At 46.5% G+C, this 16,450-nt stretch overlaps 1 protein-coding gene across 2 annotated transcripts in view; it reads left to right on the top strand.

The window, feature by feature from the left end:
• The window catches only part of LOC110507882 (seizure protein 6-like), a 130,968-nt gene that overhangs the window by 74,424 nt on the left and 40,094 nt on the right, over window positions 1-16,450 (top strand). For both annotated transcript variants that reach the window (XM_021588269.2, XM_021588268.2), the window contains exon 3: window positions 270-403. In XM_021588269.2, the coding sequence (XP_021443944.2) occupies window positions 270-403 (134 nt within the window). The remainder of the gene's footprint in view (window positions 1-269; window positions 404-16,450) is intronic.

Raw genomic sequence — 16,450 nt, 5'->3', positions numbered from 1 at the left:
AGAGGAGAGAGAAAGGGCCCCACACTATTAAAGTGGGGGGTGCTGGTGTGAGTGAGAGAGAGAATGGGACCAGGGAGGGTCCTTTTGGAGTGAGGGGGTGTCTTACTTACTTGGGCCCATCGCTCCTTTAGAGCATAGACCATCGACAAAACCTATCCAACGCACTCTGCTCTGGGCAGTCTTCTCCAGATCGTTCTCCCCATGCCGGGTTAGTTAGGGGGTGTAACTGGTCCTCAATGTTTTGCTCTCTGTATTTTTTGTCCTTGCAGCTCCCTGCATCTTCAACTTGACATCACCAGAGGGCTACATAGAGACGCCCCAGCCGTCCAGCTCTCATTCCTACTCCTCTGTGGACTGCACCTACACCGTCACGGTCTACACGGGCTATGGAGTAGAGATACAGGTCAGACCACCACTATTGTTGCCAGAAGAGTATTCATTGTGTCCATCAAAAGCAGTGATTGTCTATACAAAGATGGTAGATTAAACATGGAAACACACAAGACTGGCACATTCTGTTGAGAAATTACATTAGATATCCAAATGCAACATCCAAAATGGGCAATTGGCTCATTGGCAATAGCACACTAGTTCTTCAAAATGATGATGGCCACTCAGTCACCAAGGTCTTTACTGTCATTCTGCAGCGACTGACCTTTGGAAGCTGACACAGTGATTTGAACAGGGAATCTGCCTCCACCTGAACCGCCTCATTCACATGACTAACTCTCCAGCTAAACTTCCTGCTCTCATAAAATATAAAATAGCCATTACCCCTCTGACCGTCCAGATGTTTGGCCTAATATATTTAGGATGAAAATGGATATGTACCACAAGTCATTCTCAATGATGCATCCCAGCTGCTTCCTGTCTTCAGCGAAAGAGGAGAAAATGAGGAGGAGGGTGGAGAGAGGTGAACATTCCTCCTCTCCTCTGTTCCTCCTCTCATTGCCTGCCTGTGCTTTCTATCACCCGGGACAGCAGCACATGTATATATCCATCTTCTCTCTCATTGCCTTTAATTATTCTAAGTGATTTAGATTTAGAGCTTCTTCTCTTCATCAATTACTTATGGATTATGTTGGTCTACGGGACTCTTTTAATGCCATCCTGCTAAAATGTCTCCACAGAACCTCTTAACTTGATTAAAGAGACCTTACCCTCGGGTTGATTGACTAAATAGTATGGGATTTAGACAATGGTTGGATCACGCCTTTACACCCGCTATACTCCTCTACACCTAGTCTACACCCCCGTACATCCCGCTACACCCTTCTACACCCATCTACACCATACAGCCCCTCTACACCACACTATAGCTCACCACACTGAATCTACATCATCCTATACCCTTCTACATGCAATCTACACCCCTCTACACCCCTCTACAGCCCTCTACAGTCTTTTACAGCCCTCTACAATCCTGTACAGCCCTCTACACCTCTCTCCACCCAGTCTACACCCCTCTAAACCCATCTACATGCCTCTAAACCATTCTACACCCCTCTACACCCCTCTACAGCTCTCTACACAACCCTACACCCATCTCCTTCTCTCTACACCTCCCTACAGCCTACTATACCTGCAGCCCTCTACACTTGTCTACACCCCTCTATACCATTCTACACCTCCAGCCCTCTACACCCAGTCTACACCCATCTACACCCCTCTAAACCCTCTACACCCCACTACACCTCCAGCCCTCTACACCCTTCTACACCCCTCTACACCTCCCTACACCTCCAGCCCTCTACACCTGTCTACACACCCTTACAACCCCCTACATTCTACCTAACCCCCAACCCTCTACAACCCTGTACATCTCTTTACACCCATCTACACCCCTCTGCACACACCCCTACACCCCACTACACCCCCAGCCCTCTAAACCCTTCTACACCCATCTACACCAAGTCTACACCCTCAACATCCCACTACACCCCCCATCTCTCTACACCCTTCTACACCCCTTTACAGCCCTCTACACCCAACTACACCCCTCTACATGCCTCTTCACCCAGTCTACACTCCTCTACAGCATTCTACACCCATCTACTCCCCACTACACCCCACTTGACGGTGGAGAGGAATGTATGTTTTAAGTGCATTTCCTGCTATTTTTTTTCTTCTAGTTTTACCATATTCACCTCTACATCAAGTCTACACCCCGCTACACCCCACTAAATCCAGTATAAACCTCTCTACACCCCACTTCAACCCTCTACACCCAGTCTACACTTCTATACACCCCTATACACCCCCTACACACCCATCTACACCCCTCTAAACCAGTCTAAAGCCCTCTACAACCCCCTACACCCCTATACACCCATCTACACCCCTCTACACCCAGTCTACTCCCCTCTACACACACCACATCCCCATACACCCTATAGCCCTCTACACCCCTTTACAACCCCCTACACCCCTCTTCACCCCACTACACCTCCTCTATACCCCTCTACACCCCCTGACCCTACACCCCACTACACCCAATCTACACCCCTCTTCACCCCTCTACACCTCAATACACCCCCCTGACCCTACACCCCACTACACCCAGTCTAAACGCCCTACATCCCTCTACACCCTTTTACACCCCCCACACTCCACCTCTACCTTATACACCCCTCTACATCATAAACCCCTCTACATCACTATACACCGAGTCTATACCCCTCTACACAAAGTTTACCCCCCTTTACACCATCTACAACCCTCTACACCTGCCTACACCCTCTACATCCAGTCTACACCCCTCTACAGCCCTCCACCACCCTCCACACCCATATACACCACTCTACACCCCCCTACACCCACCCGTCTGCACCCCTCCACACCCTACATCCCTCTACACCCCTCTACATCATATACCCCTCTACACCACTATACACCCGTCTACACAAAGTCTACCCTCCTTTACACCCATCTACACCCCCCCCCACTTGCCCTGCGTGACTGGTTGGTATTCGGCCATGATTAATACAAGTTTAGACAGCTGATGAGACTAATTTACCAATCACATTTTTTTTATCTGACATGGCATATTGAGTGACTGTCAGTGACTAACATAAGAAAATAAAAATTGCTGATGCATGACCAAATGTCAAACTTGCACCTTATATATATTCTACTTTTCTAACTCTCTTTTTTTGTTGTTGCGTTGGGGGCCCCTTAGCAGCCTGGGACCCTAATCGACCACTTATGTCGCTTATGCCTGGAGCTGGCACACCCCTCTATAGCCCCATACACCCCTCTATAGCCCCATACACCCCTCTATACCCCCATGGACCCCTCTATAGCCCCATACACCCCTCTATAGCCCCATACATCCCTCTATACCCCTCTGCACTTCAGCTGGTATCAAGTCTACTGCCGCTCTCTCTCTCTGGCGCTCGTTGTCGCCAGTTTACTCATTATTACACACACCTGCCACCATTGTTACGCACTCCTGCTCCTTATGAGACTCACCTGGACTCCATCACCTTCCTGATTACCTCCCCCATATCTGTCAGTCCCCTTGGTTCTTTCCTCTGGCGTTATTGACTCTGTTTCTATTTCATGTCTGTCCGTTTTTGTGTTTCTTGTTTTGTACTATGTTCTGTACTATGTTCTGTTAATTTTGCGCTCCCTGTACTTGCTTCCTGACTTCCAGCGTACACATTACAGGTAGCTTAATGGTCAGATAGTCGATTTGTGTCATCCTTTTCTTAAAGACTGGGTTGATTATTCCTCTTATCTGGAAATCTTTTGGATTAATCTACTTCAAAGGACTTCTCTAGGCCAGGGGGCTTTATAGAATGTGGGTCTGAACAACTCCAGTTTATCCTCCACTTTAGAGTAAGGATTTAAACGTTTGCCTTCATGTAGGCCTTAGAAGATCAAGACTGATGTGGATTAACCACCCAACAGTGTAGTTGTCATGTGAAGGTAGGATAGTCCGCAGTGATTAACTTTACGCTGTAGGCCCAAGTCTGTGGGAGTTCATAGATTAGTGCACTGCTCTGCACCCAACTAAAATATGCTCATTTCCTAACCAAGGACTGCATTTGATATGAGAGTCCAGACCAGTAGTTATGTCCACTCCAGCAGTGTGTAGGTGGTGGGACAGGATCTTTAAGCAGCTCACTGAAGCCATGGTGGGTAGAACTGCAGAGTATTGACTGATGGGTCAATATTCACAACTACTCTGGCTTAAGTGGACCTTGGTACGGTTCAATAAAGTACAGTTCTATCTGCAGTCTCTGTCTGGGTTGATGGCAGAGATTGATTAGGATGTATCTGTCACTGCTTTAATAAAGGGTAGCGCAATCTGTCAGTTCAATATCCGGTGAGTTTCACCCTGATACTTTTTTGGAGGACTGAGGAAGAGTGCTTCACTAAAGACTGTCTGGGATGATAGTTAATATCTAAATATATGGAAATATTGACTACTAGGCTACAACAAAATTGCTAGAAAATACAGTGGGTCTTCACAAGGTTTTCACACACTGTTGCTGGTATTTTGGCCCATTCCTCCATGCAGATCTCCTCTAGATCAGTGATGTTTTGGGGCTGTTGCTGGGCAACACGGACTTTCAACTCCCTCCAAAGATTTTCTATGGGGTTGAGATCTGGAGACTGGCTAGGCCACTCCAGGACCTTGAAATGCAACTCCTTCGTTGCCCGGGCGGTGTGTTTGGGATCATTGTCATGCTGAAAGACCCAGCCACGTTTCATCTTCAAAATCTCACGATACATGGCCCCATTCATTCTTTCCTTTACACGGATCAGTCATCCTGGTCCCTTTGCAGAAGAACAGCCCCAAAGCATGATATTTCCACCCCCTTGCTTCACAGTAGGTATGGTGTTCTTTGGATGAAACTCAGCATTCTTTGTCCTCCAAACATGACGAGTTGAGTTTTTACCAAAAAGTTATATTTTGGTTTCATCTGACCATATGACATTCTCCCAATCTTCTTCTGGATCATCCAAATGATCTCTAGCAAACTTCAGTCGGGCCTGGACATGTACTGGCTTAAGCAGGGGGACACGTCTGGCACTGCAGGATTTGAGTCCCTGGCGGCGTAGTGTGTTACTGATGGTAGGCTTTGTTACTTTGGTCCCAGCTCTCTGCAGGTCATTCACTAGGTCCCCCCGTGTGTTTCTGGGATTTTTGCTCACCATTCTTGTGATCATTTTGACCCCACGGGGTGAGATCTTGCGTGGAGCCCCAGATCGAGGGAGACTATCAGTGGTCTTGTATGTCTTCCATTTCCTAATAATTGCTCCCACAGTTGATTTCTTCAAACCAAGCTGCTTACCTGTTGCAGATTCAGTCTTCCCAGCCTGGTGCAGGTCTACAATTTTGTTTCTGGTGTCCTTTGACAGCTCTTTGGTCTTGGCCATAGTGGAATTTGGAGTGTGACTGTTTGAGGTTGTGGACAGGTGTCTTTTATACTGATAACAAGTTCAAACAGCTGCCATTAATACAGGTAACGAGTGGAGGACAGAGGAGCCTCTTAAAGAAGAAGTTACAGGTCTGTGAGAGCCAGAAATCTTGCTTGTTTGTAGGTGACCAAATACTTATTTTCCATCATAATTTGCAAATAAATTCATTCAATATCCTACAATGTGATTTTGTCATAGTTGAAGTGTACCTATGATGGAAATTACAGGCCTCTCTCATCTTTTTAAGTGGGAGAACTTGCACAATTGGTGGCTGACTAAATACTTTTTTGCCCCACTGTATATATATGTTCAAACACAGTCGTTTGTCCATTTTCTTTCTGTGTGAGTCGAGGAAATGTTTCTCTCATATGTAAATCATTCTCCACTGTGCACACGCTTCGTAGTGAAATGACATACAGTTTGTGCGCCACAGACTGCAGAAGATTACATAAACCTGGGAGCAGAGGGTAATGGATTTATCAACCTCAGCCATGAGCCACCCACAGCTGGAACACGTAGGCTACATTATGCCTGTAAATCATTATTACCATAAACATGATGTTTGTCCTGAACCTTTGACTAATGTATTAGGTTACTGTGTGCCAGAGGGAGGAGGCATGCAGCATTCAGTCACCTGGATGACGCCGACAGAGATGGTCACCTCGCTTCGCGTTCTTAGGAAACTATGCAGTATTTTTTTTAATGTATTATTTCTTACACTGTTACCCCAGGAAATCTTAAGTCTCATTACATACAGTTGGGAAGAACTATTGGATATAAGAGCAACGTCAACTTACCAGCATTATGGCCTGGTCAAAATAAAACACAATAAAAAGTACATTTGAATGACACTAAGTGGCAGTGCAGGTGTTTGTACACATGCATATACACACACAGTCTCATTCAAATAAACACATACAAGGACAGACATGCACACAAACATATACAGTTGGCATTGCTGTTATGATTTTAGATGTCCTTGATGTCCTTTGTTTTGAATATATTATTTTGTTTCATTATTGTTTGCTGTTTTCTGTCTTTTCCTTTTTTCTCTTTAGTTAATTCTCTTGGTTGTTGGTGCATTGGGGGGGGGGGGGGTCTTGGGGAGGGGGAATGGAATTAAATGTATTTTCTATTTTTCTTCCTGGGGGAGGACTGTGGGAGGGGTCTCAAATGGTTGAGGGACAGCGATTTGGGAACTGTGGAGGGGGATCTTGGAGGGTTCGGCTTCACGTTTTTTGGCCTGGTGTTAGATTGGTCAATGTGCCCTTGAGCAGGGCAATGACCCTGGATGCTTCTATGTGTCGCTCTGAATGCGAATCTGTTGGATGACTGATATTGTATGTTTCGAAAATTCGATAAATAAAATAATAAATACACATATTAAAACATTATGACCAGGAATACGACTTTCCCGAAGCGGATCCTTTGTTTGGACCACCACCCAGGACAATGGATCGGATCCCAGTAGGCGACCCAAAACAACGCCGCCGCAGAAGGGGCAGACGGAGCAGTCTTCTGATCAGGCTCCGTAGACGGGCACATCGCTCACCACTCCCGAGCATACTACTCGCCAATCTCCAGTCTCTTGACAACAAGGTAAAATTCGAGCAAGGGTTGCCTTCCAGAGAGACATCAGAGACCCCCCCCCCTCTCCCCAAGCAGACACCTCGACGGCCCTGAAAGAAATTCATTGGACTCTATGTAAACTGGAAACCACATATCCGGAGGGTGCATTTATTGTAGCTGGGGATTTTAACAAGGCTAATCTGAAAACAAGGCTCCCTAAATTTTATCAGCATATCGAATGCACGACCCGGGCTGGCAAAATTCTGGATCATTGCTACTCTATACAAAGCCACCCTTCCCCTCCTTTCAGCAAATCTGACCACGACTCCATTTTGTTGCTCTCAGCCTATAGACAGAAACTAAAACAGGATGCTAAGGACTGTTCAATGCTGGTCCGACCAATCTGATTCCACGCTTCCAAGATTGCTTTGATCACGTGGACTGGGATATGTTCCGGATAGCCTCAAACAACAACATTGATGTATATGCTGATTCTGTGAGTGAGTTTATTAGCAAGTGCATCGTTGATGTTGTACCCACTGTGACTATTAAAACCTTCCCCAACCAGAAACCGTGGATGGATGACAGCATTTCGGCAAAACTGAAAGTTCGAACCACTGCTTTTAATCATGGCAAGGCAACCGGAAACATGACTGAATACAAACTTTCTAGCTATTCCCTCCGCTAGGCAATCAAACAAGCTAAGCGTCAGTATAGAGACAAAGTAGAGTCACAATTCAATGGCTCAGATACGAGACATATGTGGCAGGGTCTACAGTCAATCACAGATTACAAAAAGAAAACCAGCCCGATCGCCCAGACGGCATCCCTAGCCGAGTTCTCAGAGCATGCGCAGACCAGCTGGCTGGTGTGTTTACGGACATATTCAATCAATCCCTATCCCAGTCTGCTGTTCCCACATGCTTCAAGAGGGCCACTATTGTTTCTGTTCCCAAGAAAGCAAAGGTAACTGAGCTAAACGACAATTGCCCCATAGCACTCACTTCCATCATCATGAAGTGCATTGAGAGACTAGTCAAGGACCATATCACATCCACCCTACCTGACACCCCAGACCCACTCCAATTTGCTTACCGCCCGAATAGGTCCACAGACGACGCAATCGGAATCACACTGCACACACCCTAACCCATCTGGACAAGAGGAATACCTATGTAAGAATGCTGTTCATCGATTACAGCTCAGCATTTAACACCTTGGTACACTCCAAACTCATCATCAAGCTCGAGACCCTGGTTCTCGTCCCAGCCCTGTGCATCTGGGTCCTGGACTTTCTGACGGGCCACCCCCAGGTGGTGAGGGTAGGAAACAACATCTCCACCCCGCTGACCATAAACAGTGGGGCCCCACAAGGGTGTGTTCTCAGCCCTCTCCTGTACTCCCTGTTCACCCATGACTGCGTGGCCATGCATGCCTCCAACTCAGTCATCAAGTTTGCAGACGACACTACAGTGGTTGGCTTGATTACCAACAACGACGAGACGGCCTACAGGGAGGAGGTGAGGTTCCTCAGAGTGTGGTGTCAGGAAAATAACCTCTCAGTCAACATCAACAAAACAAAGGAGATGATCGTGGACTTCAGGAAACAGCAGAGGGAGCACCCCCCTATCCACATCAACGGGACAGTAGTGGAGAAGGTGGAAAGTGTTTTAAGTTCCTCTGTGTACAGATCATGGACAAACTGAAATGGTCCACCCACACAGACAGCGTGGTGAAGAAGTCGCAACAGCACCTCTTCAACCTCAGGAGGCTGAAGAAATTTGTCTTGTCACCAAAAACACTCACAAACTTTTACAGATGCACAATCGAGAGCATTCTGCCCACAAGCGTAAGGCTCTCCAGAGGGTAGTGAGGTCTGCACAATGTATCACCGGGAGCAAACTACCTGCCCTCCAGAACACCTACACCACCCGATGTCACCGGAAGGCCAAAAAGATCATCAAGGACAACAACCACCCGAGCCACTGCCTGTTCACCCCTTTATCATCCAGAAGGCGAGGTCAGTACAGGTGCATCAAAACTGGGACCGAGAGACTGAAAAACATCTTCTAATTCAAGGCCATCAGAATGTTAAACAGCCATGACTAACATTGAGTGGCTGCTGCCAACATACTGACTCAATCTCTAGCCACTTTAATAATAAAATATTGGATGTAATAAATGTTTCACTAGTCACTTTAAACAATGCACCTTTATACAATGTTTACATACCCTACAATACTCATCTCATATGTATATGCTGTGCTCTATACCATCCACTGCACCCTCCTATGCCGTTCGGCCATCGCTCATCCATATATTTATGTGTACGTATTCTTATTCATTCCTTTACACTTGTGTGAATAAGGTAGTTGTTGTGAAATTGTCAGATTACTAGTTAGATATTACTGCATTGTCGGAACTAGAAGCACAAGCATTTTGCTACACTCACATTAACATCTGCTAACCATGTGTATGTGGCCAATAAAAATGGATTTGATTTGACCTGCAACATGTTAATAGCATAGTGGCTCCCTCCCTGACTGAACCCTGATAGAGTTCAGGCTGTAGCCCACAGGGCTTTAGCTGTGCTTAGCCAGTCTCACTGACTCCCAGTACACTAAAGCACACGGCTCAGACCTTTTACTGAATCAATACCCTGGCCCATTCCACTCTGATCTCCTGATAGATAGTCCACAACTCAATCATAACTAGGCAGCTGGAGGCAAGTGAAAACAAGGGCCTGTTGATGACCTGTCCTCATCTGTGGGAGAGAGTGCTCTCGCACATTGGCTAACCGGGCTGTCTGCATTGTGTCCAACCCACCACCCGCCAACCCCCTCTTCTACGCTACTGCTACTCTCTGTTCATCATCTATGCAAAGTCACTTAACCATATCTACATATACATTCTACCTTAATCAGCCTGACTAACCGGTGTCTGTATGTAGCCTCGCTACTATTATAGCATCGCTATAAGCCTGTCTTTTTACTGTTGTTTTATGTCTTTACCTACCTATTGTGCACCTAATACATTTTTGCACCATTGGTTAGAGCCTGTAAGTAAGCATTTCACTCCTAAGGTTGTATTCGGCGCACGTGACAAATAAACTTTGATTTGATTTGAGTGAAACCAACTTCATATAGCAACCCAGAAGAAAGGCACACGGACACCCACACTTCAGTTTGACTTAGTTTTTATCTGCAGTAAAATATATAAAACAGTGATGACCGGCATTGACAGGAAGATCACACTCACACGTTCACTACTCTCAGAATATCTCTCTCTGACTGAAGAGCAGACAGACCAACTTTCCAAATAGGGGAGAAGCACTTAAAACCCACTAGTTGTTCTTTCAAGGAAAATAATAGAAAAATGTTACGTCTGAAGACCTCTCATATTGCCAACCTTATTACAATGGCATCAAATATTTACATGACAACACATAATGAAAGGACACTTTATTTATATCACACCTTTTTTTTTAAGTGAATGGTTTCACCCACTACTCTGCCCGTGAACTGTGGTGTTATTTGATATCTACATTGCACGCAGTGCGAGCGAGGTTGAAGGAAACTCTACATTTTCGCTTTGTCACAAGAGCAGTATCTTCAGCAATGAGAGCTCACCAGTAATATGTAGTATACATTAACCTAGTAGCATGTGTGTATCAAACTTGTATCTATATCTCTGAAATAAGATAACTTTGCACTCCCAAATGGCTCTGATGTTTCAGCTCAGGCAGAAGAAGCTGTCAAACAGCTACCTCCACATCCTATAAAATGTAATTTTATAGCCTCTTCTCTCCGATCCTCTCTCCTCCTTCACAATCACCAGCTCTCTCTGTACCAGGCCTCTCCTCTCCTCTCCTCTCCTCTCCTCTCCTCTCCTCTCCTCTCCTCTCCTCTCCTCTCCTCTCCTCTCCTCACCTCACCTCACCTCACCTCACCTCTCCTCTCTCTGGACCAGGCCTCTCCTCTCCTCTCTTCTCCTCTCCTCTCCTCTCTCTGGACCAGGCCTCTCCTCCTCTCTCCCCACCCCCTCCTCTCTCTGGACCAGACCTCTCCTCCTCTCTCCCCTCCCCTCCTCTCTCTGGACCAGTCCTTTCCTCTCCTCTCTACTGTCTGGACCAGACCTCTCCTCCTCTCTCCTCTCCCCTCCTCTCTATGGACCAGACCTCTCCTCCTCTCTCCTCTCCCCTCCTCTCTCTGGACCAGACCTCTCCTCCTCTCTCCCCTCCTCTCTCTGGACCAGACCTCTCCTCCTCTCTCCCCTCCCCTCCTCTCTCTGGACCAGACCTCTCCTCTTCTCTCCTCTCCCCTCCTCTCTCTGGACCAGGCCTCTCCTCCTCTCTCCTCTCCCCTCCTCTCTCTGGACCAGACCTCTCCTCCTCTCTCCCCTCCCCTCCTCTCTCTGGACCAGACCTTTCCTCTCCTCTCTTCTCTCTGGACCAGACCTCTCCTCCTCTCTCCCCTCCCCTCCTCTCTCTGGACCAGACCTTTCCTCTCCTCTCTTCTCTCTGGACCAGGCCTCTCCTCCTCTCTCCCCTCCCCTCCTCTCTCTGGACCAGAACACTCCTCTTCTCTCCTCTCCCCTCCTCTCTCTGGACCAGGCCTCTCCTCCTCTCTCGTCTCCCCTCCTCTCTCTGGATCAGGCCCTTGTGTTTTTCTTTCCTCACAGTGAATGTTGTCCTGTTGTCAGTTGCACTGATGCCTGTTAGGAACCATGCAGGGGCCATGGAGGAGCTGGGAGAAGCGCAATTAGCATGTTCCACATGGGCTCTGTGAACACAGCACTGGGGGAAAGAGAAGCAAGGAGATGCACTTAGTGGCAGTGAGAGAGCACAGCTCTCTCTAATCTCACTGTACTTGTTTGTCTTGTCAGCACTACTGAGCACCGGTACTGTGCACCACCTGGGTGACAGTGTAAATAACTTGCCATGACAACGACGACTGTTGTTTTCTCACAGCTCTTCCCTCACTGAGTCAAGAGAGGGTTGAACACCACAATCTGGAGTCTGTTTCAGCCCAACGGCATCCCAGCACTAGGGCTCCCGAGTGGCGCAGCGGTCTAAGGCACTGAATTTCAGTGCTAGAGGCGTCATTACAGACCCTGGTTTGATTCCAGGCTGTATCACAGCAGGTTGTGATTGGGAGTCCCATAGGGCGGCGCACAATTGTCCCAGCGTTGTCCGGGTTAGGGTTTGGCCGGGGTAGGCCAAATTAAAAAGTCTCCGGGACACCAGGTTTGTGAACTTGAGCTTTCTGGCTAAGACAACAAAGGTCTTTACAAGACCGTAATGTCCTCTGACTGGTTATTTTCAGTGTTATTCATTTCTATCCCTAACACTGAACTCAGCGGGACAAGTGGCAGGAATGGCAGCCATGTTAGTTCACATCCTGAGTTTCCTCTCCTTTCGTGATGTGCACCTGCTGTCTCCAGGCAGACACTGACAGGATCAGGCAGTAGATGAGACTGCTGACCTCTATCTGGGAAAGCTCCCACATGGTGACCCTCACAACACCACAGCCACTCTCTGGAAGTGGCTACAGTCACACCTGCTGCCACACAGGCAAATCTCCAGTGCCATGGCTGATAGTCAGAGAGTCATAGAGGGAGTGTGAAAGGAAAGAAAGAAGAGAGGGAGGGAAAGTCCATTACTCATCTCTCCTTCTGCCTTGTACTCGGTTTGCCTCTTTTGTACCTTGCTATTGTTGGGAGAGGATTTGAAGTTCACCAATGTGGCGGTGGCAGGGTTTTTAGATGTGGAGAGTGCAGCACTTTAGAATCCTTTCTGGTGGGGTTTTTAAAGATGCATTTTGTCCTGGTCAAGGTGGGTCAGCTACACTATCAGCTATCAGCAGCCTGCTCATCTGTCTTGGATTCAGTCTGCTGTAAGGCTGTAGGCTGGAAGACAGCTCCCCTTACTCTCCTCTCCCTACCCCTCCCACATCACCTTGTTGTAAACTTCACAGACCATTTTATGAGAGGAAATAACAAGGAATGGACAGAGAGTCGAGGAATTAAGAGATCAGAAAGGGTTTCAAGAGGTCTTCTGAGATTTAGAGACAGAACAAGGAGGACAGAGAGAAAGAAAGCAAAGAATGGAGGGAGAGAGAGAGATGGAGAATTGTATGAATGAGAATCGGATAGAAAAGTTCCAGAGTGTTTCAGTTGGAAGACTAACAGGATCATTATAACACAATGTTAATAAACATTATGCAGGCTCCTCCTCTTAGGAGTTGTTATATTGTTCAATCTGTGTTAATGTTAATAAACATTATGTAGGCTCCTCCTCTTAGGAGTTGTTATATTGTTCAATCAGTGTTAATGTTAATAAACATTATGCAGGCTCCTCCTCTTAGGAGTTGTTATATTGTTCAATCAGTGTTAATGTTAATAAACATTATGTAGGCTCCTCCTCTTAGGAGTTGTTATATTGTTCAATCAGTGTTAATGTTAATAAACATTATGCAGGCTCCTCCTCTTAGGAGTTGTTATATTGTTCAATCAGTGTTAATGTTAATTCAGCTCATCTAGACAATGAGATTTAGAATCAGCAGCTATTAACCTCAGTAAAACAGGTCAGAAATGAGAATGGACAGATAATGTTTTTCTGATGCTCTACTCAATTCAATTCAATTCAAGGGGCTTTATTGGCATGGGAAACATATATTAACATTGCCAAAGCAAGTGAGGTAGATAATATACAAAAGTGAAATAAACAATAAAAATGAACAGTAAACATTACACTCACAGAAGTTCCAAAAGAATAAAGGCATTACGAATATAATTTGATGTATATACAGTGTTGTAAAGATGTACAAATGGTTACTCTCTACCCTCTAAATAATAGTGTAGAGGAGATGCAGCTTTAGCACTACTTACACTTTATACAACTGGATCCTTGACTTCCTGACGGGCAGCCCCCACGTGGTAAGGATAGGCAACAACCCGTCTGCCACGCTTATCCTCAACACTGGGGCCCCTCAGGGGTGTGTACTTAGTCCCCTCCTGTACTCCCTTCTGTACTCCCAAACATGACTCCAACACCATCATTAAGTTTGCTGACGATACAACAGTGGTAGGTAGGCCTGATCACTAACAACGCAACGACAAGACAGCCTATAGGGAGGAGGTCAGAGAACTGGCTGTGTGGTGCCAGGACAACAACCTCTCCCTCAATGTGAGGAAGACAAAGGAGCTGATCGTGGACTACAGGAAAAGGAGGGCCGAACAGGCCCCCACAAACATCGACCCGGCTGAAGTGGAGCCAGTCGAGTTTCAAGTTCCTTAGTGTCCACATCACCAACGATCTGTCATGGTCCAAACACACCAAGACCGTCGTGAAGAGGGCACGACAAAACCTTTTCCCCCTCAGGAGACTGAAAAGTTTTGGCATGGTTCCCCAGATCCTCAAAAGGTTCTACAGCTGCACCATCGAGAACATCCTGACCGGTTGCATCACCGACTGGTATGGCAACTGCTCGGACTCTGACCGTAAGGCGCTACAGAGGGTAGTGCGTACGGCCCAGTACACCACTGGGGCCAAGCTTCCTGCCATCCAGGGCCTATATACTAATCAGGTGTTAGAGGAAAGCCCATAAAATTGTCTGAGACTCCAGTCACCCAAGTCATAAACTGTTTTCTCTGCTTCAGTATGGGAAGCGGTACCGGAGAGCCTAGTCTAGGACCAAAAGGCTCCTTAACAACTTCTACCCCCAAGCCATAAGACTGCTGAACAATTAATCAAATGGCCATTGGACTATTACATTGACCCCCCCCCCCCCCCCCCCCCCCGCCCCCCCATTTATTTTGTACACTGCTGCTACTCGCTGCTGCTACTTTATCTATGCATAGTCACTTCACCCCTACCTACATGTACAAATGACCTCTAGCCTCTTAACCCGATCTGTGGGATCGGAAAGGCAAGCTGATGGGATACATTCAGTATGTTTTTAGCATGTTCTACAAGTGTTGAGCATGGACTTGAGTCTTTCGAGGCCAATGGATTTTTTCTCTACATTTTATCTTTTGTCCTCAGTACATAGTTTTGGTGCCTGCTGTCCAGTTTGGTTCCACATACTGTAATCTCTTCTCTCTGTAGACAACTACTCAGCTCTTCACCTTCAGCTGACCTTGGCTCAGCAGGAACAACCTCCACAGATCTGCATTCAACTGGCCCCTCAAGCCAGGATTACTCAGGTGTTCAAGTAGAAACAGACTTTCAGGAAGAAAGACTCAGCTCAGGGTGACACAGTCCAATTTCCTCCGGAAGAACTTAACTAGTTTTACTGCTTCTCTCTTACCATTCAGTGGCCTCAGGTCTCATGTAATAGCAGCTTTTGTTTGTGCCTGACTTGCCAGAACCTTTCAAGGACAGGCATATCAATGCACACAGGAAACCACACAAAGTCTCCCTTTTCAGTGTGTGTGCCACAATTTGTACCTGTGTGATCTACACAAATTTGTGTTTTTTTGTGTATGGTATTATGTGTGTTATATATGGTATGTAAATTGTCTATCAGTGTGTTTTGTGTCTGCAGTGTCAGCCCAGGTGTCACTGTGTCAGGTGGCCCAGACAGACAGACCTCTCAGCCTCCCTCAGTATGGGGCCCTCACTGTGGGGGCCAGGGGACGACTGTCTCTTTATCTCTCCTCTCCTCCTCATGGCCCAGTTCTCCTGTCTGGAACAGATGTTAGTGCTGGTGCTCTATCCCTTCCCTACCCCCAACTGAATCATTCTCTATAATTAGCTAGCAGCCCTCATACTGTAGTACCCTCACAGACACTCACACAACGTACACCTAATTAGTGGAGATTTCTCCTTTATTCTCTCTCTTTTATGTTTCCCTCCTCCCCCTATTCCTTCATACCTCTGTAGAGGTAGAAGGGAAATCTCTGGAGAGGAGGACTGGTTTGCTGCAGGGAGAGATACAGAAAGCTCACTGTCGACTGCATACGTCTCCTCCCCCGCACGCGCTCCAAAATCTGTTGTTTATTTTATGAGGAAGTGTCACATGAATGATTTAGTTTTCATGTGTTGCTTTTACATACACTAGTTAGCAGCACAGTCCGTTTTGATTGGGACGTATTGTATTATTCTGGCGGAGGATTATGATGCTTTTAACCTTAATGTGCTGATGACCTCCTGTTTGCATATTAACGAAACAAACCACGTCCGTATCGTCAGACAGACGTGTGTTGATCCAGGATTAGATCAGTGTGAGGTAGACAGTCGGGACTAATGCCAACACAAATTGGATTATCCCAACAGTTTTCTAGAAGTATTTCATTGTCATGGGGATTTCAGTATAATGTGATTAGGTCGTATTGCCCTTTGTTGAATGGGACTATTATCCAATGCTTTAGCTATGAGTTCATTCATTCATAATACTACATTAACTTGTTGTTGTGCATTATGTATGTCTTTAAGTTGACAGCTGTTGCT

The sequence above is a fragment of the Oncorhynchus mykiss genome, chromosome 27 (assembly GCF_013265735.2).
Source record: "Oncorhynchus mykiss isolate Arlee chromosome 27, USDA_OmykA_1.1, whole genome shotgun sequence".
NCBI lineage: Eukaryota > Metazoa > Chordata > Actinopteri > Salmoniformes > Salmonidae > Oncorhynchus > Oncorhynchus mykiss.
This window is presented reverse-complemented; position numbering and strand designations above follow the sequence as displayed.